We start from the raw sequence: 26,754 nt of genomic DNA on the forward strand, positions 1-26,754 counted from the left end.
AAATACAATTCCCATAATACAACGCTCCAAAATCGGAAACAATTCTCTTTCCCACAATGCACTGCGCTGGCACGTATCGCCGCTCGTAGAACTACATCTCCCAAAGTGCCCTAAGCTGACGGGAGCCGACATGGCCATCTTCAGCGTGTACGTTGTGAACAAGGCCGGAGGCCTCATCTACCAGCTGGATCACTACGCGCCGCGCTCCGAGACTGAGAAAACTTTCAGCTTCCCGTTGGACCTGGTGCTTAAGCTGCACGACGAGCGCGTGGTGGTGGCGTTCGGGCAGCGGGACAGCATCCGCGGTGGGCGTCCGACTGGAGGCGCCAGGGAGGCTGGGAAACACTGGGGATCCAGCGAGGCCTGTGGAACCGGTACCGGCCGCTGGAGGGGTGCTACGGCCGTTAGGGGGCTAGTAGCGCCCCCTGGGGCGGTTGTGGGGCCGGTACCGCCTGAGCAGGGGGTTGGGCTAGATGACCTCCTGAGGTCCCTTCCACCCCTGATAGTCTATGATTCTATGATGGGGGCACTGGAGGGATTGGGGTGCCGGAGGGGGAGGACGATGCCTGTCAGGGGGCTGGGGCGCTGGTACTGGCCACGAAAGCTTAGACTCAAATAAATGTATTAGTCTGTAAGGTGCCACAAGTCCTCCTGTCCTCTTTTTGGAGAGGTGTCGAAGTGCTTGTGCTCCTGGGAGATACTGGGGCACCGTGGCTGTGCTTGCTGGGTGGGCAGTAGTGTCATCAGAGCATTTACGCTTTAACAGTGGCTGTGCTAAACCATACATTCCTCCTAAAGACACGTCTAGGGAGGCCAGTGGTCAGGTCAGCTATTGGAGTTCCTAGTTCCAACGCTCATTTGAAAGCAAATGGGCCTCAGCTCTGACTTTTCCCTTTGCTTCTTTCAGTTGGACATGCTGTGCTTTCCATCAATGGCATTGATGTGAATGGGAAATACACTGCTGACGGGAAGGAGGTACTGGAGTACCTTGGCAATCCTACCAACTATCCCGTGTCCATCCGTTTTGGCCGGCCTCGCCTCTCCTCCAATGAGAAGCTCATGCTGGCCTCCATGTTCCACTCGTGAGTTTGCACTGGAAAGTCTAGCTCTCTGTGCCCTGGCTACCATGGCACTAATGATGATAATTAGTGTAGTAATGCCCACCATCTGTGAGGCACTGGCCAAACCCAGAGGAAGACACATTCCTTGCCTCGAAGAAGGTACACTTCACAAAGACAAATGGAGGGTGGATATACACTATCATATCTCTAGTAACTTGAAGAGGAATCTTTTGTGTTAGACTTAAGTAATTTCCCTTTGTTTGTGAAGGTTGTTTGCAATTGGGTCCCAGTTGTCTCCTGAGCTGGGGAGTTCCGGTATTGAGATGTTAGAAACAGACACATTTAAACTACACTGTTTTCAGACCCTAACAGGTAAGACTTACTGCTCATGTTATCCCTGTTAGTTCAGTTTTGGGGCTGTTTCTCCCTCACTCTGAAAAGACAAGTACAAACTGCTTTATTTACTGCTGCAGGGATTCTGTGGATGCGCAGAATTAATGCCACCTGCAGATTTCTTTGCTTCCCTGAAGAAAAATGACTTCGGGACAGCCAGCGGAGAGGAAATCACCACTGGGCTGGGGACACCCCAGCCAGTGGCTCCTACCCTGAGCCGGGATCAGCTGCTAGTCCTGGCTGGGCTGGAGAAGACAGGACTTCCTCTTCCCCTGCAAGGAGTGGCTGGGGCTGTCAGACCCACGCCCAGAAATCTCCCCCAGCTGCAGGATGCTCAGCATCCTCCCCTGCTTCCTGCCCCCATAACTCCTCAGCTGAGGGGTCACTGTACAGGAAGCTGCTCCCCCATCCAACCAACCCCTGTGCATCTGGACCTCCCATAGCTAGACACCCCCACCAAGCCTTGCCCCATACACTGAGAACCCCCCTAGTCCTCCATATCCAAACCACACCCCATTGAACATCAGCCCCTGAATCTGGAGCCCCCTGCACCCAGACCACCCCGCACTGAGTTCCCTGAACTCAGACCCCCTACCCTGACAAGCCCCACCCCCCTGCACCACCCTAAGCCCCCACATCCAATCCCCATGCCAGTGACCCCCAATTAGCTGCCTCCAGACCCCCTCCAAACTCCACTCCCCCTGCACCCAGACCCCTCCACTGAGCCCCAACCATATTCACCTGGAAGCCCCTGCAGACTCCCATTGCCCCTACATCTGGGAAATCCCTCCCCCCGCTCCAATGAGCCTCTGTGCATCCAGATCCCCCCACACCTAGACCTCCCACTGGGCTGTCTGCACCCAGATTGACCCACACAGAATCCTCTCATCCCACACTTGGATCCCCCTGCAGTGAGTCCCTCCACACTTGGATCCTGGCTGTTTGAGCCTGCCTGCCCCACACTTTGTGTGCCTGGCACAGGGGGGCAGAGCTCTAGGGTATTTCTGGGGCAGGCCCAGGCTTTGTGCTGTGTTAGCGTCCGGTGCAGGCTCACCACTGAGTCCATGTCCCCAGGGTGGGGAGGCTGCAGGGTGCTCCTCACTGCCACTCTGGAGCCTCTGCATTTATTTCATTATTTATTAATTTCAAAATATTGTGCACAGAATTTTTAATTTTTTTGGCACAGAATGCCCTTGGGAATATTTATTAGACTTGTATATTGCTGCAAAAGTACTGCTTTTGTGCTTGATCTTTATTCATATGGTATTTCTCTGAATTAGATTGCCATTTTAAGATGAAAGGCACTAGAAAAGGCAAAAGATGATTATTTCAATATCCAGTTAGAGAGCACCAGAAGTATACAAAAGGATTTACAAAGAGCTGATGGGCCTCTATGCAGAGAAACTGACAAAGTACCTCACAAATATGAATTAACCCTCAACTTCTTACTCACCACCCAGGAATTATCCCCTTTACAGAAAGGGAAATTAGCTCGTCTTGTCTTGCCTCAATTGGCCAACATGTCTTTAAAAGTCTGGAATCTAGCTGAGGAATTGCAAATAAAACCCAGCCTGTGCTTGAAATGTAGGATTCCCCTAGAGGTGCTCAAGTGTATAGCCACATTAGCAATGTTACAAAATATGCTCTGTGCACCTGAAAGTAAAATCACATCCTGAATGTTAGCTTGCTAAAATACACTACTCAATCATTAATCTTTCTCTATATATCTTAAACAAAACAAGGCAAGTTTTAAATATTCTTCAGATGGTGTCAGCTGCTCTCCCGTCCTTCCTGTAAATGAGGCCTTTTCAATTATATTTGGGAATGTATTTCATAGTATTATTACCTTTGCAGCTTGCATGTAGTCAATGCTAATGCTTCTTTCATTATGGCTCCAGGGATCAAATTTGTGGTGCTCGCTGATCCACGGCAAGCTGGGATAGAGTCCCTTCTGCGCAAGATCTATGAGATTTATTCTGACTTTGCTCTGAAAAATCCTTTCTACTCACTGGAGATGCCAATCAGGTAGGGAGTAGGCAGACGATGTGTAGAATAACAAGATACTTAGCGCTTCCTCAGCTCTCCACTTTGAGAGCACCGTACAACCATTAATACAACCCCCTTTGAAGAAGAGAAGACATGTGATTTTACTGTCTGAGTTTATTTGGTCAGTGACAGAATTGGAAGCCGACCCCATGTTTTTAGCGCCCGTTCCCAGAGTCCATCTACTAAAAATAAACCTAAGATTGTTGGGTTCTCTTTTGACCGGGGCTGCTGATGGGAGCTCTGGTAGTACACCTGACTACTTAGACGCATACACTAGTTTTGTTTAAGGCACAATCAAAAATCTAACTTTTTGCATGATTAAACTAAATTCCATAAGGAGGTTCAGCGCTGTCAAGTTCTTGGAGAAGGTCTTCCAAGGACACCAGTCTGAATCCTGTTCTCTAGAAAAGGCTGGAGGAAACTTCCTCTGGAGTTCCAGTTGAACAACGTGACATGCTCTCTCTTGGCAGGGCCCCTATTGCACTTTTAACCCCTGTCAAAGTGGCAATTGAGCTTTGTTTTTGAAATGGTTTTGGCATGTCAAATAGGAAAGCTGAACTCAAGCTGCTTTGTTAATCAGTCTTTTGATTAAAAAAGTTGCCATTAGCAGAGTCTGGAATGAAAGAGAAGCTAGTGCAGGTCTGGGGCTGTCTTGGAGCTAACAGTTCTCCGATTAAAAACACCAATATGTTTTGGGTTGTAGATGGAGATTTTTGTCACCCTCTTCTGATCCTCATGCCTGTATTTCTGTGAATATTTCAGGTGTGAGCTGTTCGATCAGAACTTGAAACTTGCTTTGGAGGTAGCAGAAAAAGCTGGACCATTTGGACCAGGATCATAGGACTTTTCCAGTGTCAATAGTGAGCCTCTCCTCACGAGATAGCTTTTCCAGAATCCTGTCTCTGGCTACAGCAGCGAGAGAGGAGGTCATGAGGTCCCAAATTGCTTTTGTCATCTCCAGAAATGCTGCTTTATTCCATGGTTGTGGAATCCACCTTTGCCTAACAGTGAATATTATTATAGCTAAGAATGGGCATATGTGGCTGAAGCTATGATTGCAGCTCTAATGCTGTCACTGTAACACAGAGGAAGATAAGACACAACATGATGGTAAAACCTCAGTTATACTCCCCTTTCTCACTCTTAAGTGTGTATATATATATATATATTAGTTTTTCTCTGCAGCTTTAATTTATGGCTCAGACAAATGGTTACTTTGGATGTACAAGTAATAAACATTCCCTTAAAGTGTGGATAGATTATTTCTTGGACTAGATACATTTGCTTCTGCTAGAGCTAGTCTGAACTAGGGTAAAAATGCAGCCTGGTTATTATCACTCTGGTGTTCTGTTTTACCATCTGAAACCATTCTAGCTTGAGATGCCCTTTACTGTGCCCAGAACCCCATTGGAAGGCAACACTTCAGCTTACCTCGGTGTAAACGGGAATAATGGATTTCAAGCAGGGGAGGTGGGTGAAATGAATAAGGAATAAACTGAAAAAATAAGTTCCTTGGTGTCTGCACAGCTGTTCTGAGGAATAGCAGCAGGAAGGGCAACATAAAATGACTGCTTCTGACTAAGGCTGCTCACTGTAGAAAGAGGAATGTCCTGTATCTAGGACTGGCCTCTGGGCAAGAGCTTCCCCTTTTTTCTTGGTCCCTTTGCACAAGAAGTCTCATGCTGCCAGTGCAGTGCTACATTTTTATTTCACAGTTGGTAAACAGTATTTCTTAATACTCATGCTTAAGTATCAAAGGTAGTTTACTTCTGTACGATAGTTAGCCATTTTGTTAGGACTGGCAGAGCAATCTGTTATGTCAAGGTAGCTTTACGGTGGTGGCCACGGAGCTTCTTGCTTACCTACAGGCATTCTAAATAACTAAAACCCTGCAGAGAACACAAACAAGAATCCTGATAAGAAAAGTCTTAACATATGACATACTAACATACTACCAAGGGGCAATGCTCCTGCTAACAAGCATTCGTAATAGTAAGCAGACCCTATGTTGTAGTTTAACCTAAAAATGCTGTAGCTGGTTGAGTTCACTGGAACTGGAGACATTAGAAATTTATGCTTTCACCTGACAATATCCTTGATTATGTTACTTACAGAAATAATCATTCCAACCTAATGATAAAAATCTCTTAAAGACTTTTCTAGATAATGCAGAAAGAGAGGAGCTATACAAGGTGTGTATGTGTCTAATGCTGTTACTGCTTACACTCTTGAACCAATTTCCTTGGTACTCCAGGAAATACTATTCTATTCAGTGTTAACCATCTGTTTTGCAATTCACTAATACTCTGAGGCTAGCCATGGTGACTAATTTAACAGCAAAAAGTAACTGTTGTACAGTGCTTCCATCTCTTGAATGGAGTTCCAAGAACTTTACTCATTTGCTGTTACTGAAAAGGGAGCTGTTTTGCTGCAATGGCAGGGATCTGTAGTAATATGTGGACCAGTAACTGTTCAGTCTCTGACAATAGCTGGGCGACCAGCGTTTTTCTTTAGTAATAAGAAAGTGGTCGCTGCTTCTGGGGAGGGAGACACAGAAGGTAACTCATGACAGAGTAAGCTGGGTCACAGCTGCACCGACAACAGCAAGGGAGGTAAATGAAAGAAGGCTCAGTGCTGGCTAACTCTAATATTTCTGTAAGCAATGAGGGTGAATTGAGAGCAACACTACATCTGAGGCCAGCAGCAAGAAGGCTAGGCAGGTACGAGATACGGGTCTTCTGCAGTACTTCTAGTTTAGCAAGCAAGACTGCGAAGTCTCTGCTCAGTTCACTAACAGTACTTTAAGTAAGAGGTAAAGTGAGGTCATGAGATGTAAACTATAACAGTGACCAAAAATTCTGTAGGCATTAAAACGTAACAGCTACTGAAGATCTTGTGCCTTTCTAAACAGGAATATGATTAAAATAAAATGAAGTTTTGATAAATATTCTGATCTAGGCTGCATTGATAGGAAACTCAGTACCAGGCCAGCGAGTAGTCACTTGCCATCCTTAGATAGCATCTGGAGCATCCTTAGTACCTTTGCTGCTCATCTTTAGTCAATCTTCTTGGGTACCCGACCCATCTTGGTGCGGATGTTCCGTAATAAGAAAAAGGCTATGGTGCTGATGACACATGTTATTTCAGCTACCCAGAAGGCTGTGGCCCAACTGTAGTGCTTGGCTATAGTACTGAAAGGCAATCCAGCCAGGAAACCACCAACTGCAAGGATAATGGGGAGAAGAGAGCAGAGTTAGAGTCCCTAATAGCAGCAGAACTTTACAGTTTCTCCTACTGACACTGTTCTTTGTGCTGGTCCCTGCATTTATAAAAATGCTTCAAGCCAGATAGCTTGAGATATTTAAAACAGTGGACAAAGCACTGTGACATGCAGTAGAGAGCAATTCTGCCCTGCCTGGGGAAACCGAGCTAGTCACTCAGTAGCTCCAAACTCTTTTCTTGGGGTCACTCCTTCAGGGTTCCTCAGTGAATGGGCTATGGCCACGCTTTCCTCCAAACTGGAGATTTGCACTGCCAGAAAACTCAGGGGAGCAAATTATTCATCTTCAGCTATCAGAGAAGATACAAATGTTGTGGTTGCAATTATCTTTATTTACAAATGTTTATTATGAAAGCAAGGAACGAGTCATAGCTTGTCATGGCGCAAGCAGCTGATATACACATGAGCCCTTACCTGCTACAGACTTTCTGCTCAGGCAAAACTTACCAAAATTTGTATATATATGAATAAGAGGGACAGACAACTAAACAGTGCAGCGTTTTCACTTGTGACCAGAAATACGTTTGATCCAAAACTGCAGAGTTAAACACTGCTGTGTTTTGGGGAAGTCTGGATCCAAACTTCAACTGGACCTTCTCTCATTGTGACCCAGATGTTATAGGGATTCAGGCCTGGTCCAGATCTCAGAATGTTGGTGGTAACTCCTGGATTACTGACTTTGGGGTTTCTTTTGTTTGTTTGGGGGTTTTTTTAAGACAAGAAAGATCTTAAAGGGAATATCAATGTGCATGGACTGTGTCCCTAATAAGTTAACCCTCTGCACTCTGGACTTTTATCTTTAAATCTTCACTGGACTGGTAAAGGCCCAGGTTTCAGTGTCAAGGACTTTTTAAAAGAAGTCTTTAAAGGTGACGTATGAGGACCAGGGTCCCAGAAGGCCCAACACAAAAGATGCACTTCACATTTGTCCATCTTATCCATCTCTAAATCCAAACCGTTAAGAATATGGATATCTGAACTCTCCAAAGGTTTTGTATGGACTGCAGTCTTCAACATGGCCCACAGAGCCCTACATGGTGGGCTGCAGAATGAAACATTTTGAGAATCAAGCATGAGATTAGGGAAGTTCCTCAGTGACAGTCTTAGGTTTTCAGAGACCCACTTAATTTGTTGAATAAACAGATTCAGTTGCACAGCCATTCGCTTCCCATTCTCTCAGCTGTGCTGCTTGAGACACAACCTTTCATATCACTAAGTAGCAATTAATCATAAATAAATTTGTTAGTCTCTAAGGTGCCACAAGTCCTCCTTTTCTTTTTGTAGAACCAATTTGAAATCTCATCTTGCCAGACTAAGATCATCAGGAACTGGGGCTTCTTGCTGCTACAGAATAAAGGTTCTGAGGTTTGTGTGAGGGGGAGGGTGTATCACTCACCATTGGCCATTAGTGCAACAATAGCATGGGAGGTGCCACACAGGTTGGAAGGTGCGCTCTCATTTGCTATCACTCCAAACAATGCAATTGGTCCATAAGAAGAAAACCCAAAGATGGCTCCTAGAATCAGTATCCACAGCTATCAACACAAGCAAAGAGTAATCAGAAATGGGATCCCTAAATTTGACCCCTGCTATTGGTTAGACATTGGCTAAGTGTGTAAGGCCCTGTCTACAATATATTTCAAACTAAATGTTGTTCCGGCTGACACTGCTTCCCTGGCCAGTGGATATAAAAAGTCTAACCATGTGAAACAGAGTCTGCTCTGCCACATGTTTTTAAGATGGTTTATAATCGAATGCATCCCTGACTGCATTGGCCAGCACATTATCCGCTTCCAAGCAAGAACTTTGTTTTTCTCTCTGGTTCTGAATAACCATCTGAACTGTCACATAGCCAGGTCTCAATATGAAACTCCCTAAATAGGAAGACGTAGTTGCTGTGTTTTCTTAAAGTTCTATTTAATGAGCTTTAGGTTACAGTGAAATGACACAGAGAAGGTGTTTACTGCATAGTAATCTTTTAAAAAATCATTCTGAAGAGTCTTGGTTAAAGGGCATTATAGTTTCAGACACATGTTGGTCAGTGCATTTATACCTGTTTTGAGGCATTCCCATTATTTTGTCAGCTGAAAATCCTGCAATGTTATATTACAAGGTAGTCTGCCTGAACATGGACTCCAAGGTTGGAATTTATGCTAACAAAAATTGATATTGAAAAGTATGTGAACAATGGCACCAATCTCAGGCCCATAAAGGGTTTATAATTCTTTGCCCATCTTAACGCTTTCCATCTGGGGATTGCAAAATGCTGTATAACTATTAATGAATTAAGCGTCAACATCCCTATTGGGCATAAAGTGTTATCTCCATCTTACTGTTTGGGAAACTGAGGCAAAAAGGAGGACGGGAAGTGACTTGCCTAAAGTCAAACAGGAAGTAAATGGCAGAGGCAGGAATAGAAGCCAGGTCTGGAATCCCAAGTCCTGTGCCTTAGCCATAAGACTTCTATTAATAGTTCTCCAGACTGATTATCTCATCTAAAGAGTAAACATCCCCAGAACCTATCAGTGTTTTAGTACTGGTTTTATTAGATTGTTAGTTTAGTAATATGAAATTATGAAGCTTCTTTCAGAAAACTTACAGCACTCTTCATAATGCCCTGGTTATAAATCCTGTTGAACTAACCAACCTTTCAGAGTAGGAAAGAGTCAGTAAAAGTAGAAACAGGCAGAAGGGGAGAGAGAAAGACAAGGCAGAAACCTCCTGTTCTGTTAAGCCTGTGAGGGCAGCGAGAGGATGCAAGGCTACAATCCAGAAGTCGTTTTCCTGAGGAAGAAGTGAGGAAACATTAAAAAGGGTAGAAGTGAAATTCCATTTGTTTGGCAACCACCAGGGAAAGAGAGACAGAACACACAAATATCAGGAGTTAGTGCAGAGAACTGCCAAACTTGCTGCTAACAAAATCCTCACCATTAAAAGGGATACCATCAGCTTAAACACTCTTCTGCCCGATAACGCTTTAGCTACCGAAACAGGTGGAGTTCCCACACCGCCCTGCAGAGTCAGAGTTCAAACTTATCACCTCTTTGGGGTTTGACTTTATTGGAAGTTGAACCACCACCATAACATAAACCTCAAACTGAACTTTCTCCCTGTCATGACTGTTCCTATAGTTTCCCTGCAGAGACAGCTCTGTCTCAGACCCCAATTCCCTTTCTCCTGACAGCTGGTTCCACCTCCCTTATATCCTATTGGAGCTAACAAGCAGCAGTACGTACTCAGCAGTTTTTTGCAAGGTTCTAATTCCTGTCAACAGGGTGGGCTCAGCAGAAGAGCCCTTATCCCTGCCGCCTTGTTACACTATTACACAAAACACATCAGATAACTGAAAGAGAGCAGAGGAGACATTTTCTCTATTTCAGTTTGTTTACTTTGGACATTTGGCAGCACTATATATAATCAGTTTGACTCTGCACTGGAAGCAGTCTCTCCTCATCTGTGGGAGTTTCACACAGCAGAAGGGAGAAGGGAAAAAAAAACTAATTGTGAAAATAAAATCGCCCAAATTGGGTAAGGACTCTGGGGCAAGCCTAGGACCCTGAAGCTATTTTTAGTCTAGTTAGTGAAACTGACTAGATTTCAGGCTGTCAATGCTGCTTTAAAATTTCTCAGCTGCAGATAAAACCCCTAACTTCCAGACCAGACATGGTGGTTCTGAAACAGGGCTCCAGAAAGCTATACTACAATCCATTTTATAAATCTGTCAAAGAGGATGCCCTGGAATTTTGTACAGTCATTTACAAAAAGGATTATGAAGTCAGAGGAAGAGCTACAGGTTTCAACAGAGTCCCAGAAGTAATTATTAGAGTTTAAGCACGCTTTGCTGATAGATAGAACTCCTTCAGGTGGGTTTGGTTCTTCCTTTATTTGAGCAGCACTGAGCATACTGTAAGTACTCAAATAAAAAAATAACATGGCATCAAACTTCTACCATTTTTATGCAGAACTTCCAATGCCACAACACAGGAATCCCGTCCTGTAACCTGTGCTAGTCAGTGCCTGAGTGCAAGAACATTCACCACCATCTAAATGAAGCTGATGAATGCTTCTGTCACACCACATGCTGCATGAGAACAAACTCCTTGTGCATGGGTTACCTTAGGAGAGTCACTTGTGACTGTGACCCGGAAAAGGTACATTGAAGCAGACATTCCCGCCATCATGGAAAGCAGGAGCACATGCCGAGGATTCCCATAACTTGACAGACCCACCTGTAATACATATTGGAACAGAGAGAGAGAGAGAACGCACACAGAAAATGTGAGTTACTAATGCCAACTGATTCACAGAAGTTAGGGCCAAAAGGGACTAGATAACCTGCATAACATAACATCACCCAGTAATTTCTGCTTCAGGCTCATAACTTCTGTTTGAGATAGAGTATATCTATAAATCAAGACTGATGTCTTTCCAAAAGACTCCAAATGATGTACAATCCATCATGTTCCAAGGTCAACTGTACCAGTGGTTAATTATCCTCTCTGACCTTACTTTTAGTTGATTTGTCTAGCTTCAGCTCCCAACCACTCTATTTCATTATGCTTTTTTCTGTTAGATTAAAAGAGCCTTCTTCTATCAGAAATCTCCCCAACTTAGGTAACAGTACTTGTAGACCATGATCAAGCCACCTTTTAACATTCTTTTGGATAAACTAAATAGATTGAGCTTCTTAAATTTCTCACTCAGGCATGTTTTCCAGATCTCTAATAATTCTTGTAGCACTTTTCTAAATCCTTTCCAATTTTTCAACACCCTTTTTGAAGTGTGGACACCAGAAATGGACAAAGTAATCCAGTAATGAATCATAGAATATCAGGGTTGGAAGGGACCCCTGAAGGTCATCTAGTCCAACCCCCTGCTCGAAGCAGGACCAATTCCCAGTTATAATGGTAATGGTCACACTAATGCCACATTCAGAGGTAAAGTAACCACTCCCTAACTTTTACTTGTGATTTCCCTGCTTACACATCCAAGGATTACACATTAGCCTCTTAGTTACAGCAGTAAGGTGGGAGCTCATGTTCAGTTGGTTATCTACCATGACCACAAATTTTTTTTCAGTGTCATCACCGTTTTCCAGGATATGGTCCCCCATCTTGGGTAACCTACATTCTTTGTTATGTGACCCTACATTTAGCATGTTTTTCAAATGAGCCCACATCATCAAGCAATCTAGCCTGTATTTATCATTATTTGCCACTCCACCAATTCTTGGTGTCATCTGCACATTTTTTCCAGCTATGATTTTATATATTTTTTCAGATCTTTGATAGAAATTCAATAAAACTCGGCCAAGAATAGAATCTGTGGGAAGCAACTTCATTGCATGATGATTCCCCATGTACAATTTATCAGGTCACCAGTTTTTAATCCATTTAATATTGGCTACATTAATTTTGGATAGTGCTAAGTTTATTTTTAAATCAGAATATTGTGAAGCACAAAGTCAACTGCCTTCAGAAGTCTAGGTATATTATACCACCCAGTTACTCTATCAACCATATCTGTAATCTCATCAGCTGGAGATCTCCCTTGGAAACTTGATGGGCGACACAGGTAGTGCCCATCGTTACAGAACTGGAGTGAATTTCTCTCATCTTGACTTTTCTGTACATGGGTGGAGGTCAGGGAATGTGGCTGTAAATATACAGGATTTATAACAACCTGTAATTTTACCTCCCATCCCTGAATCCACACAATGAATCACATAACCCCGTTTTTACTGCTTTACAACCTGTGGATACTTGCTATCTGTATAATTAATAAGCTTTTATGGCCTTGTGTTTTGCAGTCCAATGCTGCAAATAGTTCTCCTGGGGGAATTCTGCTCCATTTTTTTTTTAAATTCTGTACCAAAAAGTTAAAAATTCTGCACACAATATTTGAAAATTCTGCATATTTTATTTGTCAAAATAACACAATATAATCATGCCAGTTACAATTATTTTGGAATTTATTTCAAAACATCTGTCAGCAAGTATGTCTGTAACAATACAGAGCAAAAAAAGATTCTGATAATTTTTTTTGACAAATAGATTCCTTACTAGGCATATTAGTACAGAACTTTGTGTAATTCTTTTAAATTACAGTACACAACTGTATTTCCTGCATCTGTCAGAAGCAGTGCAAAGGCTTGGCGGAGTCAGGGGTAACAGAAGAGCTGAGGGAGAGGGAAGGAGCCTGGGAGTGAACCTGGAGGGTGTTGAGGATGGATGGGGGGATGGGATTGTTAGGGTGTTGGGAAGCCTCCCCCATGCAGACCCTGGCTGACCCCAAGCCTCTCCCATTCAGTCAGGCACATCTGCCCTGTCCCCCATCCCCATGGTCTCTACAGCCCCACTCCCCCATCCCCATGGTCTCTACAGCCCCACTCCCCCATCCCCAGGCTCAACGCTGTCACCCCACTAGCTCTTGAGCCCATGCTCCACCTGTCCCCACCACTAGCCATTCTGAAACTGACTGTGACCCCACAGCAGCCCTGTGTGCCCCACTCTGTCCTAACCTGGCTCCGCGGGCAGCATGTTGTGATGATCTGTACTCCTGGGGGAATTCAACCGCACTGGGCATAGACTTTTGTATTTTCCTGCGTAAAATACATTTGACCTCAGAAGTGCTGCAGTTTTGCCTTTTGCCCATCAGGGGCTTTTGTGGCGCTAGAACGCAGCAGGCTCTTCTGGCGCCACAGCGGCCTCTGATGGGCAAAAGGTGGAACTGCAGCACCTCTTTGGGCAAAATGTTCTTTAGGCGGGAAAATTAAAAATTATGCGAGACAGATGAATTGAATTCCCCCAGGAATAAAATGGTAACATTACAAGATGATATAATCTAATTTGGCTTGAGTGACCTATATAAATCTCCTCAAAGCTTCTCTCTTATGGACACCAGAGGCATGATTTAATTATAGGGCTGTGATAAACTTGTAACAAAACCAGGCAAAATTCACCTGGTTTTCAATTTAATTAAAAAACTCAATCCAGACCTGCAAGCCTTTGACTACCCTAGCTGAGTTTTGAGTCAGGTGAACTACTATTTTGGGTGGAAACTGCTTGTTTGTTCTAACAATTTCAGGTGAGGTTTCACTTTGTGTTCTGCGGTTTGTTTGAATGAGAATCTGAGAGCAAAAGTGAAGAGGTGCATACCCAAAAGAAGTGAACTGGGGAAGTGGGGTTGTACAAAACTCTGTGAATGAAACCAATGAGCTCTAGATTACTGTATATTGGTCTCTGTATTATCATGTGAATTAATGTATTTCTCATAAGTAGCTTTATCTCTTTGCAGAAGTGTCTACTAATCACACAAGACCAAGGTGACACTGGAAAGTCTCAGCTAGTGACTTTCACAGTTTAGACCCATTTTTGTCCTGCTCTGCTTTAAGGTAATGTTTATTATTTCCATTATTTAGAAAAGGGCCCCAGCAGGAGCTTTGCCACAACACAATATATGTTATGCCTCCCCTACACCAAGTGAATGCTAGATGGTGCCACTACTGACAGCAGTAAATCCCAGATTACCTTCACTAGTACCTGACTCCAGCATAGCAGTCCTAGGCCTCTGATGACACCCATCAGGCCAAGTTTCCATATGCTTGTTGACTAGTTGATTTGGAAATTATCAAACATTTTAATGGACTGGACCTATGTCCACCTACCCCAACTCTTTGTATGGGGCAGACCCTGGTTTGGATTTTGCAAAACCACAGCAGATCAGATATGGTTTTAGAGAAACATCAGAAGTTTGGGGGAGGCAGGGAACAGAAAGTAATTTTGAAAATGATCACCTCTGGTATGGGGTGGGCCCATACTCCCTACCCCCACCCCCACCACTGGGCACAAAGCATGTGAAATGGGATTTTCAAAGAAGCCTAAATGAGATAGGCACTTAACTTCCATCAGTCTGTTGAAAAATCCCAGCTGTTAGAAAGAAAAGATTTTGTATTTTCTGAAGTGTTTAGAAAGAAAAAATAAACTAATTTTAAAGTGTCAGTGAATCTGCATCAGCATCCCTTGGCAACCCAGGAAGGTTGCATTTTACATCCTCAGCACAACAACCTCTCACCTTTGCAGTTCTCTCACCCCTGGTACTTCCAAGTTCAGAGTTACCAGACATTCCAGTTATTGCACTGAGATCTACCAGCTTTCCTACTGAGAATAATGGAGTGGACAACGTTCCAGGCTGCTTACCCGTTCTACTGCTCTGTCAGAAAGGTACCCAGCTGCAATGCTTCCTACCAGGCCCCCGATTTCTAAGGCACTCATGTAAGAACTGCCTAGAACATAGGATAAGGGGGTGGTTAGGCAATCAGGTCCAGGGAGGAAACACCAAAACAATTTCTTATTAACAGTTTATGTTTGTGCACAGGGATCAGTTCAATATAAAGGCAGTATCAGGGAGAATGGAGTAACTAGCCCTAAAATGCTTACACTTTGCGTTGTCTCTCAGTTTCCCCAGTTCTTCTCAGAGCATCTTATATTTTTTGTTGTTTTTAGTTAAATAGTGTTTGAATTAAGAGCTGGTGGGTAGTGCCACCCCAACAGCCCAGGAGACTGAAATTCTCTGTCCACAGAGCAGGTGCAAACCAGGCAGCAGCATGGCAGACTTCTCCCACACATTGTCTCCCTGCCAGTGTGCCCCCACATTGATCTATGAGGATCCGTTGGGGTGAGGTAAGAAGACTGTTCAATCACCATGACTTAGTCAGTCCCTGGAGTCTCTACAAAGGAGCCAATTTGTGCCCTTTGTACTGGGGGTTTCTTGGCCATGGACACCTGGTCATTAGGAACCGGTCAGATACACAAACTCATTTCATATATGCCATCAAATAGCCACCGATGAGCACTATTGGTTACTACAAGCCTGGGCTGAATTTAAACTTGTGACCTAATGAGGAAGTGCATGTATTTCTTGATCATTCCCCTGTGCCATTCAGTAACCCGAATAATCTGGACTGGTATTTTCAAAGGCACTCAGATCCCATTAAAATGGGAACTGGACACCTTGCTCCTTAAGGCACCTTTGAAAATCTCAGCCTTAAGCTTTAAAATGAGTCTGTTGTGTCTTACCCACAAGAGCAGACTGTCCTCTCTCCTGAATCAGGAAGAGCTGACCCCAATCTGTACAGCATGTCTTCACTCCGAAGACAACCAGGTAGCCAGTTGAGAGTACCCACAGGTACGGCGAGAGTAGCAGCTCTGCCAGGGTGCTGTCATCTCTGGATGAGCCTGAAAGGAGAATTAGTAGAAACACCATTACACCGCTTGGACACAGCAATAGGACACAATCAACCCAGCTGGGGGGTAGGATGATCTGTGAGCAGATTCTGTGTGCAGTGGGAGCAGCCTTGTAACAGTAAGGCTTTTCTAAATGTAGAACTAGCAATGATCGGCCATTGCTACCACCCATTTGCTGTGTACAAAGAAACCTGTCCATGGTATTTATCCCACTTAATTAAAAAGCAGACATCAATAAGCTACATTTTACTCCCCATAACTCTGCTCTCTTATGGTTCCCAGTGAACACTTCCGACAGAAGATGTTGGAGAACATACTGTCTGCTCTTCCAGATTTTGTTTCTAGTCCTCTTCACTAGTCCGTGAAAGAAGCTGTGTACATCCCACAAAGGACATTGCATTTAAGCTAGCTGCTCAGTTCTTACATGAACCCGACAGTTATGTCTGCTAACACTCATATCCCAAAAATACATTGTGGTAGCAATTATGTTCCCATGACAATTATCAAATGCCAATTCCAGCAGCAAAAGATTTACAGGGTGAAACAGAAGTCACTACTTTAAATACGGTTTTTGTAGGCTTTTAAATCCAGTGACAGTCCCTGTGTCACAACAACCCTCCAGCCCTTTTGCTCTCAAGAGAAGGTTCAATTCACTGGACATGACCCAACATTTATTAACTAGATGTCCTAGTTCAGGACACCAAATGTTGAGCAGAGTCCACTCAAACTAGGGTTCAACAAAACAGGAGGCAGAATTCTCTGTTTATTGGAGACATGCCAAAGGCAGCTCTTCTCTCTGCTGCTCAGTAAGAAACAAATAATAATGCTTTACACTACAGCCCTGCGCGGGATTAGTGGAGCCCTGCAGCGGGATTGGGATCCCGTGGATCCCACAGGACCTGCTGCCATAATAGCAGGAGTGGTTGGGAGCAAGATTAAAAATAGTCCCGCACAAGGCTCTACTTTGCCCCTCTCTGGCATGGAGGATCTCAGATCATGACATAAATAATTTAAGACCCCAAGGGAAATAGAAGAATATTAACATAAACATTTTATAGATGGGGAGACTATTGCACATAGAGCTGAAGCAACTTGCTGAGGGTCCCACAGAGTCAGTGGCATAGCTGGGAGTAGATGTGAAAGCGGGTTAGGATCTTTCCCTGCCCTACGAGACTCCATTAGATGACTGTCCTTTGCACAATCGAGGGCACCAATACTTTCACACTGCGAGACACACATGACACACAAAACGTATTCCTTAACCAGGATACCTCAGGTGTTCTCACAGCATACGACTGCAAGCAGATCTGGAGTTAAATGCTGATAAGCACCAAGTTCAGGAAATGGGAAGGGCTTGTTCCAGCACCAAGGAACCGGAGGGACACTCAGACTATCAAATTTTGGTAGAACATGTCCCATCTCCTCTTGCTCCTCCTGCTGCCTGCATGCCTTAATTGTAAGATGAGGAGTCTAATGCTCACCTTTTTTCCCTTTCATGGTTCCTGGTCCAATGTTTGGTAGCCCAACGTCTGAGGGCTCATTTTTAATCAGGACAAGACAAACAAAGGAGGCAACCACGCAGATGAAGCCGGAGACGGACAGAGTTGTGCGCCAGTCGTAGCTCAGAGCCATCAGAGCAGCAACAATAGGGCCCAAGCCACCAGCCAGATTCATGCTGGTGGAGAGAATTGCCCACCACGTCCCAAACTGGGAAGGCTCAAACCACTGTGCAACAGGGAAAGAAAGAGAGTGTGAGCAAAGTGCCATGGAGTGGGAATTAGACTCAGCTCCAAAAACCTGTAATTAAGTCCCTTGGTGGCCAGATCAGATCCTAGCAGACAGAGGTTTATAAAACTAGATAGAAAAATATTTTACTCTTCTATCCCCTTCCATCCAAGAAACTCAGAGCTTTTTGCAAACATTAATGATGTACGCCTCACAGACCCCTACCTTGTGAAGTAGGTCAATATTATTCCCATTTACAGAGGAGGAAATGGAGGTACAGGAAGTTCTCTAACTGATTTATGATGCTGTCATCAAAGGTCTGCCTGCTTTGTACCAAGTAAGGGGATAAACAAAGCATTTCAGCTTGTAACTTTAGGACCCTGATCCTTACTGCAGTGGATGTTGTGGGAGCTCAGCACAAATTGGGCCCTTGCTGACAGAATGATTGCTGTGACTCAGTCCTACTTCTAATGGAGTCAATGGTACAACTTCCATTAATGCCAAAGGGAGTAGGAGCAGGTCCCATCTAATTCAAATACTTCGTTGACAATCTTCTGGAAGTGTTACTTGGTATTTTGTCTTCATTTTCAGTGATATTTCCCCTCTGAGTAGAAACAGTCCTATGTGAAAGGCATTTTCCTCCCAGCTCCATTCATTGCCCACAGTATAGAGCAGAGGAAGCAAGAAGGCTTCATGGAGAGAGAGAGAGAGAGAGAGAAGCCTCGTATCCAGGTGATTAGTTGTTCAGTCCTCCATCTCTCACATGCACCTGTCCTCATTTTTACATATCCCATTGCCAGGACTAGTCTTGCACAGAGACAGAAATAGGACTACTGGTTTAGAGGGAGGTTCCTACTAATGTTAGTATGGAAGGAAGGGCGTGACCTTCTCCATGGCAGTGCCTTCTTTGTCCCTGCCTTAGACTAAGTCATTTGAACATTTCTACAGGGAACCACAGTTACCAGCCCTTAGCTTCATAACATCAAGCTTTATTTCTTCACACTGCTAAATTATCCTTTTGTGGCTGTCTAAACAAACACACCATTCAGCAGGGGCCCTGCTCACAGTATTCTGTATGTCACTTGATATTCTGTATAGGCAGACTGGATTTTTTTTCTCTTAGGGGCAGAAGGGGTACCTATCATTCTCCCAAAATATCCTGAAATGCAACATGATCTGGCTTGTGATTTATAACTCATGAGCCCACCGCCAGGTCAAACCAAACTTTACTTATTCCTTCTCTCTGCAGTGGACAACTACTAGAGCAAAGAGGCTATGGTGCCTCTGTCTTCACAACTCAGGGGCTGGAATCCAGCAACTGGGGTTTTTCATGATTACAAATTCTGCGGCTAGGGAAATTTAACAAATTAAACTATAATCAACAACCAAAGCTTCGTGCTTAAAACAAACGAATGGAGTAAATAACTCTCCAACTTGAGTATTCTTGGCTTAACTAAGCAGCAGGAGGCATATGAGACTCTTATTCCAAGAAGGGCAGGGGATAGAACAGCTAGGAGTGTTCTCCCACAGACAGCACGCCTGGAGCCATACCGATACTTCACTTCCTGCTAGGAGTTGGAACAACTGTGAATTCACCTATGGTCCCAGCACAAGGACCCCTGCAGTGTTCTCCATACAGTACCTATTCTGGAAGAAGTTAGGACAAGTGTTGCTACGAACTTCACACAAAGCAATCATTCCTGTATCATGCTCTATTCAGTGTCTCCTGCTCAGCGCTTAATTTGTAATGAAAGAGATGCCAGGGTTCAAGCAATATTTTACTTTCATAACTGACGCAACAAGCTCAGAAGTGCTGGGGATATGAACTGCCAAGCCTAGCCCTGGCACTAATTAAGCACTACTCTTGGTGTTCAAATCTGGGACTGCACCCCTGCCAAAAAGAAAAAAAAAAAGTTTTTCAAAGTATACTTACTTTGCGCAGTACCTTCCCACACGGTGGCCACCCCAGTCCTTGAGCCAGCCCATTCAGGAACCACAGTCCTGAAAAGACTGTAACTGTAGAGCTCCAAGAAAAGACAACATTGACTATGCCCACCAGTAGAAGGCCAGATGAGAAGAGCCAGCGGGCACTCATTTGATCAGAGAGGACTCCACTGATAAATTTACTGATAGCATAGGCTGCAGACTGGCTGCTAGTGATGAGACCTGCAATAAGTTAGAAACCAAAGGCATACTCTAGTAACACATTTTGTAATAAGATGGTTAATTCAGCCAGGTTCCTACTGGAGCACATTCAAAGGAGTTGTCATTCAGGCACAAATCAGTTCCACTAGCTATTAGAATGACAAGAGCGTTCTATTTGGTTGGTTTCCAGAAAAGTATTCCTGTAAGCAGGATACAGACTTTAATATTATTAGTACCTGAACTGAGATATACATAAGACTATGGAAAGCAGTATTTTTTTTTTCTCTTCAAAGCACATTGAGACTTCTTTAACTCTACCATAGTTGTGGAGACTGTAGGTTTATAGTTTCACTAAACTAAAGACCCAACCATCCCGTGCTGTCTGTAAACAATAAAGCATTGAGCACAAAGAAGGATATATAAAAGAGGAGGCATTAGTGCTACCAACAGGCATCTCCAAAGAAAGTGTTTCCCAATCTTTTTAGGCAAATGTGCCAGTTTACAGGACTAAGGACCTGTCTACATGGGGAAAAAGTCCGGAACAGCTAGCGTGGAATAGCTATTCCACACTGGTTGTCCTTCTGACAGTTTTATTCCGCACCAGGGGTTAATCCACGTATGACTGCGTGCTTATTAATTGAACTCCCATTTAGATCAACCTGCACTGCTAACATTTTGTCTCAAATATTCACCTTAGGTCAATAAATTCTGATAATCAGCATAACAGATCCTCAGCTTAATCTTACTTTCCATGCCCAGCACTGACACATGAAGGACACAATAAAGTGCCAAACTATTGAACTGAACAGATTTAAAGGTTTTTTAGGCATTAAAGGTTTACCAAAACGAGAGGAAACAACTGAATTTTTCAAACAAGACCATGTTTGAGACATTTTGCCTAGCAAATCTCTCTCAAGCTACAGTCTTCTTTACCCCAAACACAAATGGCATCCCTGATCATATTTCAACAAGGGCTCTACATTTGTTTCATTAAGCTGTAACTGGGGTTAGTGTGTTTTTTTCACTACTCATTTTTTGAAAGAGTCCATCCAGCTTAATGAATCAAAGAGAGATTGCTTTGAATTGTAGGTGTTGCTTGGTTCTGAGACTATTTTGACATAACAAAAGCTTCCAACATGTGAGATCAAGTCTACAATATCAGAGAAATAGACAAAATGACTTCATAGGCCTCTTCCATTTTCTATTTCTGCAACTCTTGTTGATTAAGAAGTGACTTTTTGAAATGAACATTCTGAACAATTAAAGGGGACACTTTCATGTCAATTAGGGCCAAAATATAGATTCTGTTTAAAAAAACCCAAACCAAAAGAAAACACCCTACTAAAAAAAATTCAAACTCAACAGAAGTCTCCCTTTGGATTTGTAAAAATTCCTACAAAAACAAGGTTTGTATGTGTTCGTTTTTTAAACAAACACTGTAGCATTTTCTTAGTGCCTCAGATTTACAAAGGGAAATTAAACTACACACAAAGTGAAATTAATTAGTTTGAATGACCAAGCTGAGTAAAAATGCAACAAATGAAACAGCTCCAATGGCAACTGTTAATTTTAAAACTTCTCTTTAATTTAAATAATGTAAGTGGCGTAACCAAGGAAGGAAATCTTTTTAAAAATTATATGGATTTTTAACTGGGCAGTGTCCTTTTTAGATATCATAACTCAGGCACACAAAGCATGTACTACCATTTCAAATTTTTTGACTACAACATATAGACCAAATTCAACTTGCCTTACTCACCTGAACAGTCTTATTGAAGTCAGTAGCACTATAGGCATTTGCATGAATAAAGATATACAGATTTGGCCCTAGAGTTTAAAGATGGAGTTTTTAGGGAGAAATTAATCAAAATTCTACAGTATGTGATTTCTCACTCCACTTCTTCAGATGGATAGAAAACACATTTAATGTATAGATTCTGGTAACACAACATAACCAGATATATACCAAGAGAAAACATGCACAAACTCTATCACAAAGAAAGTTCTTACCCAAGTCATCTTTGTCCAATTCTATTTCTTCCATGATTGAGGGCATTACAAATGAAAATGTTTTTCTATTGAAATAGTACAGTGTGTAGCCAACAAACATGGCAGTGAATATCACTGTTCGGTAGTAACTGTAACCCTTATCCACCATGGTACAATCAAAGTAATATCTCCAAGAAAGAAAAATCCTGTTGATAGGAGGATTTGTCCTGCTTCAAAAAAATTCAGCTCACAGCTGTAGTGAATAGCTGTAATAAAAGATTTTAAAAAAATAGCAATTGCTGTTGGAACAAAAAGTTGGAACAAAACAGCAGTTTTGAATGAGGAAAAGAAAAACAGCAACTAACAGGGTGTCTGAACTGGAAGCTGGACTCTCTTCAGAATTCACATCCTGGGATATTTTTGCAGAGCTACAGCTTTGTTGATGTTCTCTTTTCTTCTCAGTTTTGTTTACAGCTGCTTTCTAGAGAATGATTAACTTACGGAACTTGTCATATAGGACAAAACCATCAACCTACAGAAAAAGAAAAAAGTAAAGTTAGCTTGTGATAAGCTGTACTGTACGCAAAGTGGAAAGATTAGAGGAGCCTTGCTCAGTAACTCTCCTCTGACCTCTGAACTCAAACAGGACAAACTGAAAACAATCAATCCCTTTCCCAGAAACAATCTTAAACTAGATTCACTACAAGGAAAAGACAGGGTGGATTAGAGTCCTACAGCTTCAACAGGCAGTCTGCATTTAGTTTCTGATTTCCTTTTCAGTGACTCCACAGGTATTATACAGCTGTGACCTTCTCTGCTCTTTTAGCTGGTTCAGTATTACAGAGCTAGATCTGTGGAAGACTCCAGGAAAGTGCTGCAACTAGAGCTGAGCAACATATTCTTGTATCTGGAAAAGCAAAGAAACTGAAAAAACTTTGGGGAAGGGAGTGCAAAAGAGAGACAGATGCAACAGGACAGAAGACTTGATTCAAGACAAAAAGCAAAGAACTGGACAACATTTATCCCAAGTGTAAAACCACTGAAGTCAACAGAATTACACTAAGATTAAATTTTGAATAAGGACTCATTAGTAGAAACAGAAGGATAATTGGGTCACTAATTGCCTACGACTACATAATGAGGCTTGAGAAATAATGAATGCAGAAAATCAGAGTGCAAAGGGATGTGCAAAACAATGAAAAGTAGTCAAGCATGGAGTTCTTCTGCAAGTCTTCAGCCCATAAGCAATTGCACTCTTTTTGAACAAGGAAACTGCATTCAAGCTCATTCTGCATTTTGAGAGCAATCAATACTTCAAAAGAAACCAAAAAGAAAAGATGCCCTGACAGTGTGGGGATAATACCTGAGCAGCAGCATAGAAAGAAAATCTTATGAACTATGAAAAATAATTTTTAACATTCATATGGAGTTACTCATCTTCAAAGTACTTTATAAACATAGTGCTGAGAATATAAATTCCTTTGAAAGGGGCAATATCTCAATTTATGTACTGTACAGTACAGACCACCAAGTCGGTACCAAACATATAGTAAAATAATAACAAAAACAACAAACAACAACAATTCATTCATTTATGGGGTTTCCAGTGTTTATTTTTAGGCAAATTATGAGTATTTTGTTTTTTTACACACACACACGGCTTTTAATCAGGTTTTTAAAACTGTTCTCCTTTGAGTTATATTCAAAAGTTGGCATTGTCTCTGACTGTTGAACTCCTACGACTTACCTTCTCTTGGCAAAAGTGTTCTTAACTGCAAGTGGAGATGAGAAAGGTGGGCCTCCTAGGAGAAGAAAAGGTCTGATTTCATACCAAGAACGTCAGGCCTGGCCAGCCAGTTTGTAAAAGTTGGGCCAATTATATATGTTCTGTGGGTCTTCGTCTTCAAGAGTACATCAGTACAGTGCTAGAGCATCCCCGGCAGCAACGTGCAACCACCTTGCTTGATGGCTGCGGAAAATGGGCAAAGGCTACCACGTTCTAGATGCATACAGCTAAAACCCAGTAAAAGGTGGTTCAAGATACTGAAGGAGGACGTGACAAAGGTCTGTGTCAGACTGGAAGATGCACTTGACGGAAACCCTTGGAGACAAAGAATAAGTGCCACTGACCCCAACTAATGGGATACGGCGAAAGTGCAGAAGATAGATACACACACACACACACGTGCACATGCACGTACATAGGCTTTTAATCATTTTTAAAAAAATTGTTCTCCTTTGAATTAGATTAAAAAGTTGGTCTTGTCTGAAGACTGGCACTTCCACAGATAAGCTCCCAGCGAGCATGGAAAGTCTGTAAGGAGCAGCAGTCCCCTCTTCAAACATGAGGAATGAGGAACATTTTGTGTATATTTAAAAACACTTCTCACATATTTTCCTCATTAGGGTTTACTTGGTTTTAAACTAAAACTAGAAACCTGATTCAAAATGTAAGAACCCAGCAAGGGAAGACTCCCTCAAATTTTCAGACAGTTTTACAAACATCTGGCTCTTTTGATGGGCTTTGCTGTGTTTTTCAATTAGACATTTAAAACTGCATTTCATTACATCTATAATTACAGCTTGACAACCGTGCCTGCTTCAAAATCAGCCCACACACGGAAAAGAAGAGCCACTCAATTCTCTCTAGCTATGCACTTTTCCTATCATTGTGGTTTCTAGGCATTATTAAGTATGTAACAGCCATCAGCAAAAAGTATGTAGGGCTACATGGTGCATGTGATATGGTTTGATTCACAAAAAATGAGCAGTACTCAAAGCTACCACACTGATACAATGTACAATGAATCATATCAACAGCTAAGGCTATCGGCCCATGTTACTATTTGTATTACAATAGCACCTAGAGGCCTAACTATGACCAGGGCCTAATCATGCTAGGCACTTCAGAAAGAAACAGTCCATACCCTAAAAAGTCTAAAAGTCTTCCTCTTTCATCTCCACTATCTCGCCTCCAGCAGCAGCCAAACCTGATGCTTCCAAAGAAGTTGAGCAACCCCACAACACACCCAATGACCTCTTCAATGCCATACAAATAGGAATGAGGATTGGGGGAGGTTCCTTCCAGACCGCTCTTGTGAACAAATGTTTCCTTGAAGAAGGGGATCCCTATAATGGTTCATTAACTCACCCAATCCTTTTAACAATCCATCCATAGTATTTAAAACATTAAGACATCCTGTTTAACTAAGACAGGATACAACATGTTATGATGCCCAAGTCTGATATCATTACATATACAACATCAGAAAGTGTACCAGGCACTTTAAAAAGACACAAGTTCCTGACACCAGGAATTTACTCTAACAGAGACATTACTCTTATCGATGGTAACACGAGCATTTCCCTACCTGAGTATGGAAAGTGTGAGGTTCAGAGCAAGCACTGAGTTAGCTTAGAGCCCAAAGGAGGAGTAGATGAATGGTGGGTTCAGGGCAGCTTGAACCACTGTAACTGGAGCTGCACCGATACAGATAAGGGACTGGGGTTGGAAGGGGGCATGAACTAAATATAGAAGTCTCTTCAGCTGCTCATCCTTGAGGTGAAATCTCACCCAGGAAATGGATACCAATCAAAATGTCAAAAAGCAATAACACTCCTGCTGAGCTCAGGAGAAGGGCAACATGGGCCAAGGGCTACTGGCTTTAATTGGGGAGGGGGACTTGTAGGGGCAGGGGCTTACATGCCAGCCCCAGGAAGGCAGTCTGTGTATGTCTGAGGGGTGGGTAGGTGTGGGGTTATATGTCTGAGGGAGTTGGTCGGTATGTGTCTGTACTGTGGGTTACATGGGTAGGACGTCCATGGGGCGGTATGATGGCTGGGGGACTGTGGAGGGATTACGCGGTTGAGAGGTCCATGAGGGAAGGGGTTACATGGCGGGGGGAGGGAGGGGCTGTGTGCCTGAAGGGAGGGGGCCTTGGTGTGTGTCTGTGGGAAGGGGGATTACATGGCTGTGGTGTCCACGGGGATCTGTCTGGAGTGAGGTTATGTGGCTGGGGGGCCCATGGGGGAGAGGTGTTTATATGGCTGGGGGGCACATGGAGGTTATGAGCCTGAAGGGGGCCAGTCAGTGTAAATGTCTGCGAGAGGCCACAAGGCTGGGGGCCTGTCGGGGGGGGGTACATGACTGGGAGTTCAGGGGGGCCGATCGGAGAACGTGTCTGTTGTCGGGAGCGCAGCACCCCAGCAGGGGGAGTCAACACATTACAGCCAAGGGCTGTCTGGCAGAGCCCCTGAGGTGAGAAGCACGAGGAAGAACTCGGGGCCTGAACCCCCACACAGTACCTCTTAGACCCCTTCGCTTGGCCGCTTCCGCCCGGAAGTCCCACCTCGTCCCGCCAGCCACACACCGCTGTCTTCTATTGGGCAGGAACCCTGTACGTCACCGGTTCTGCCAATCATAACCGGCAATAGGGCTCCAGGGGACGCCCACACCTTCCCATTCGTCGAATCGCCGCCGGGGGCCGCTTCAGGCCCGCGGCGCGTAGCCGCTGCCTCTTCCCGCCCGTCCCTCTGCAGGATCCTCACAGGGCCGCCGCCTTTGCCGAGCGCAGCCGCAGGGACCCGCCCCGCGCCGGGGAAGGAAGAGGGAGGCCCCAGCGCGGCAGCCGGGCTCGGGCCCGCCCGCTGCAGTTTGTCGGGTCAGGGCGCGCTCTGGGACACGCTTTGCGCGAAGACCCGTCCCGCCCCTGGAGTTCCGCGCCGCCGCGAAGGGCTGATCCCTGCCCTGGGTGGAGAAGCCGGGGGAGGACGAGGGGTCCGGCTGAGAGCGTTGCGCCTCGGCCCCGGGCAGGGCGCTGGCCGTTCTGCAGTAAGGGACCATGCAGCGACCAGCGCATGGAGGGGAAGC

At 43.8% G+C, this 26,754-nt stretch overlaps 2 protein-coding genes across 9 annotated transcripts; one reads left to right on the top strand and one right to left on the bottom strand.

Annotated features, from left to right (window-relative positions):
* The first annotated feature begins 86 nt into the window (after nucleotides 1-86).
* Nucleotides 87-4,762, top strand: TRAPPC4 (trafficking protein particle complex subunit 4). 2 transcript variants are annotated; one of them, XM_048827712.2, is made up of 5 exons: nucleotides 87-374; nucleotides 908-1,082; nucleotides 1,330-1,433; nucleotides 3,353-3,479; nucleotides 4,263-4,762. In XM_048827712.2, the coding sequence occupies exons 1-5, from the start codon at nucleotides 131-133 to the stop codon at nucleotides 4,339-4,341; spliced, it is 729 nt and encodes a 242-aa protein (XP_048683669.1). In that variant the 5' UTR covers nucleotides 87-130; the 3' UTR covers nucleotides 4,342-4,762. The 2 variants fall into 2 exon arrangements, with proteins under 2 accessions (XP_048683669.1, XP_048683670.1); XM_048827713.2 differs by having other exon boundaries at nucleotides 91-305.
* SLC37A4 (solute carrier family 37 member 4) lies at nucleotides 3,597-26,563 on the bottom strand. 7 transcript variants are annotated; one of them, XM_048827707.2, is made up of 11 exons: nucleotides 26,190-26,563; nucleotides 21,906-22,416; nucleotides 19,684-19,916; nucleotides 17,507-17,750; nucleotides 15,858-16,016; nucleotides 14,979-15,064; nucleotides 10,896-11,009; nucleotides 9,499-9,564; nucleotides 8,177-8,315; nucleotides 6,541-6,722; nucleotides 3,597-4,575 (listed from the first exon to the last, which is right to left on the bottom strand). In XM_048827707.2, the coding sequence occupies exons 2-10, from the start codon at nucleotides 22,051-22,053 to the stop codon at nucleotides 6,556-6,558; spliced, it is 1,356 nt and encodes a 451-aa protein (XP_048683664.2). In that variant the 5' UTR covers nucleotides 22,054-22,416; nucleotides 26,190-26,563; the 3' UTR covers nucleotides 3,597-4,575; nucleotides 6,541-6,555. The 7 variants fall into 7 exon arrangements, with proteins under 7 accessions (XP_048683664.2, XP_048683662.2, XP_048683656.2 ...); XM_048827705.2 differs by lacking the exon at nucleotides 3,597-4,575 and adding an exon at nucleotides 5,190-5,389; XM_048827699.2 differs by lacking the exon at nucleotides 3,597-4,575 and having other exon boundaries at nucleotides 5,190-6,722.
* Between the last annotated feature and the right edge of the window lie 191 nt (nucleotides 26,564-26,754).

This window comes from Caretta caretta, chromosome 22, assembly GCF_965140235.1.
Source record: "Caretta caretta isolate rCarCar2 chromosome 22, rCarCar1.hap1, whole genome shotgun sequence".
In the NCBI taxonomy this organism is placed as follows: Eukaryota; Metazoa; Chordata; order Testudines; family Cheloniidae; genus Caretta; species Caretta caretta.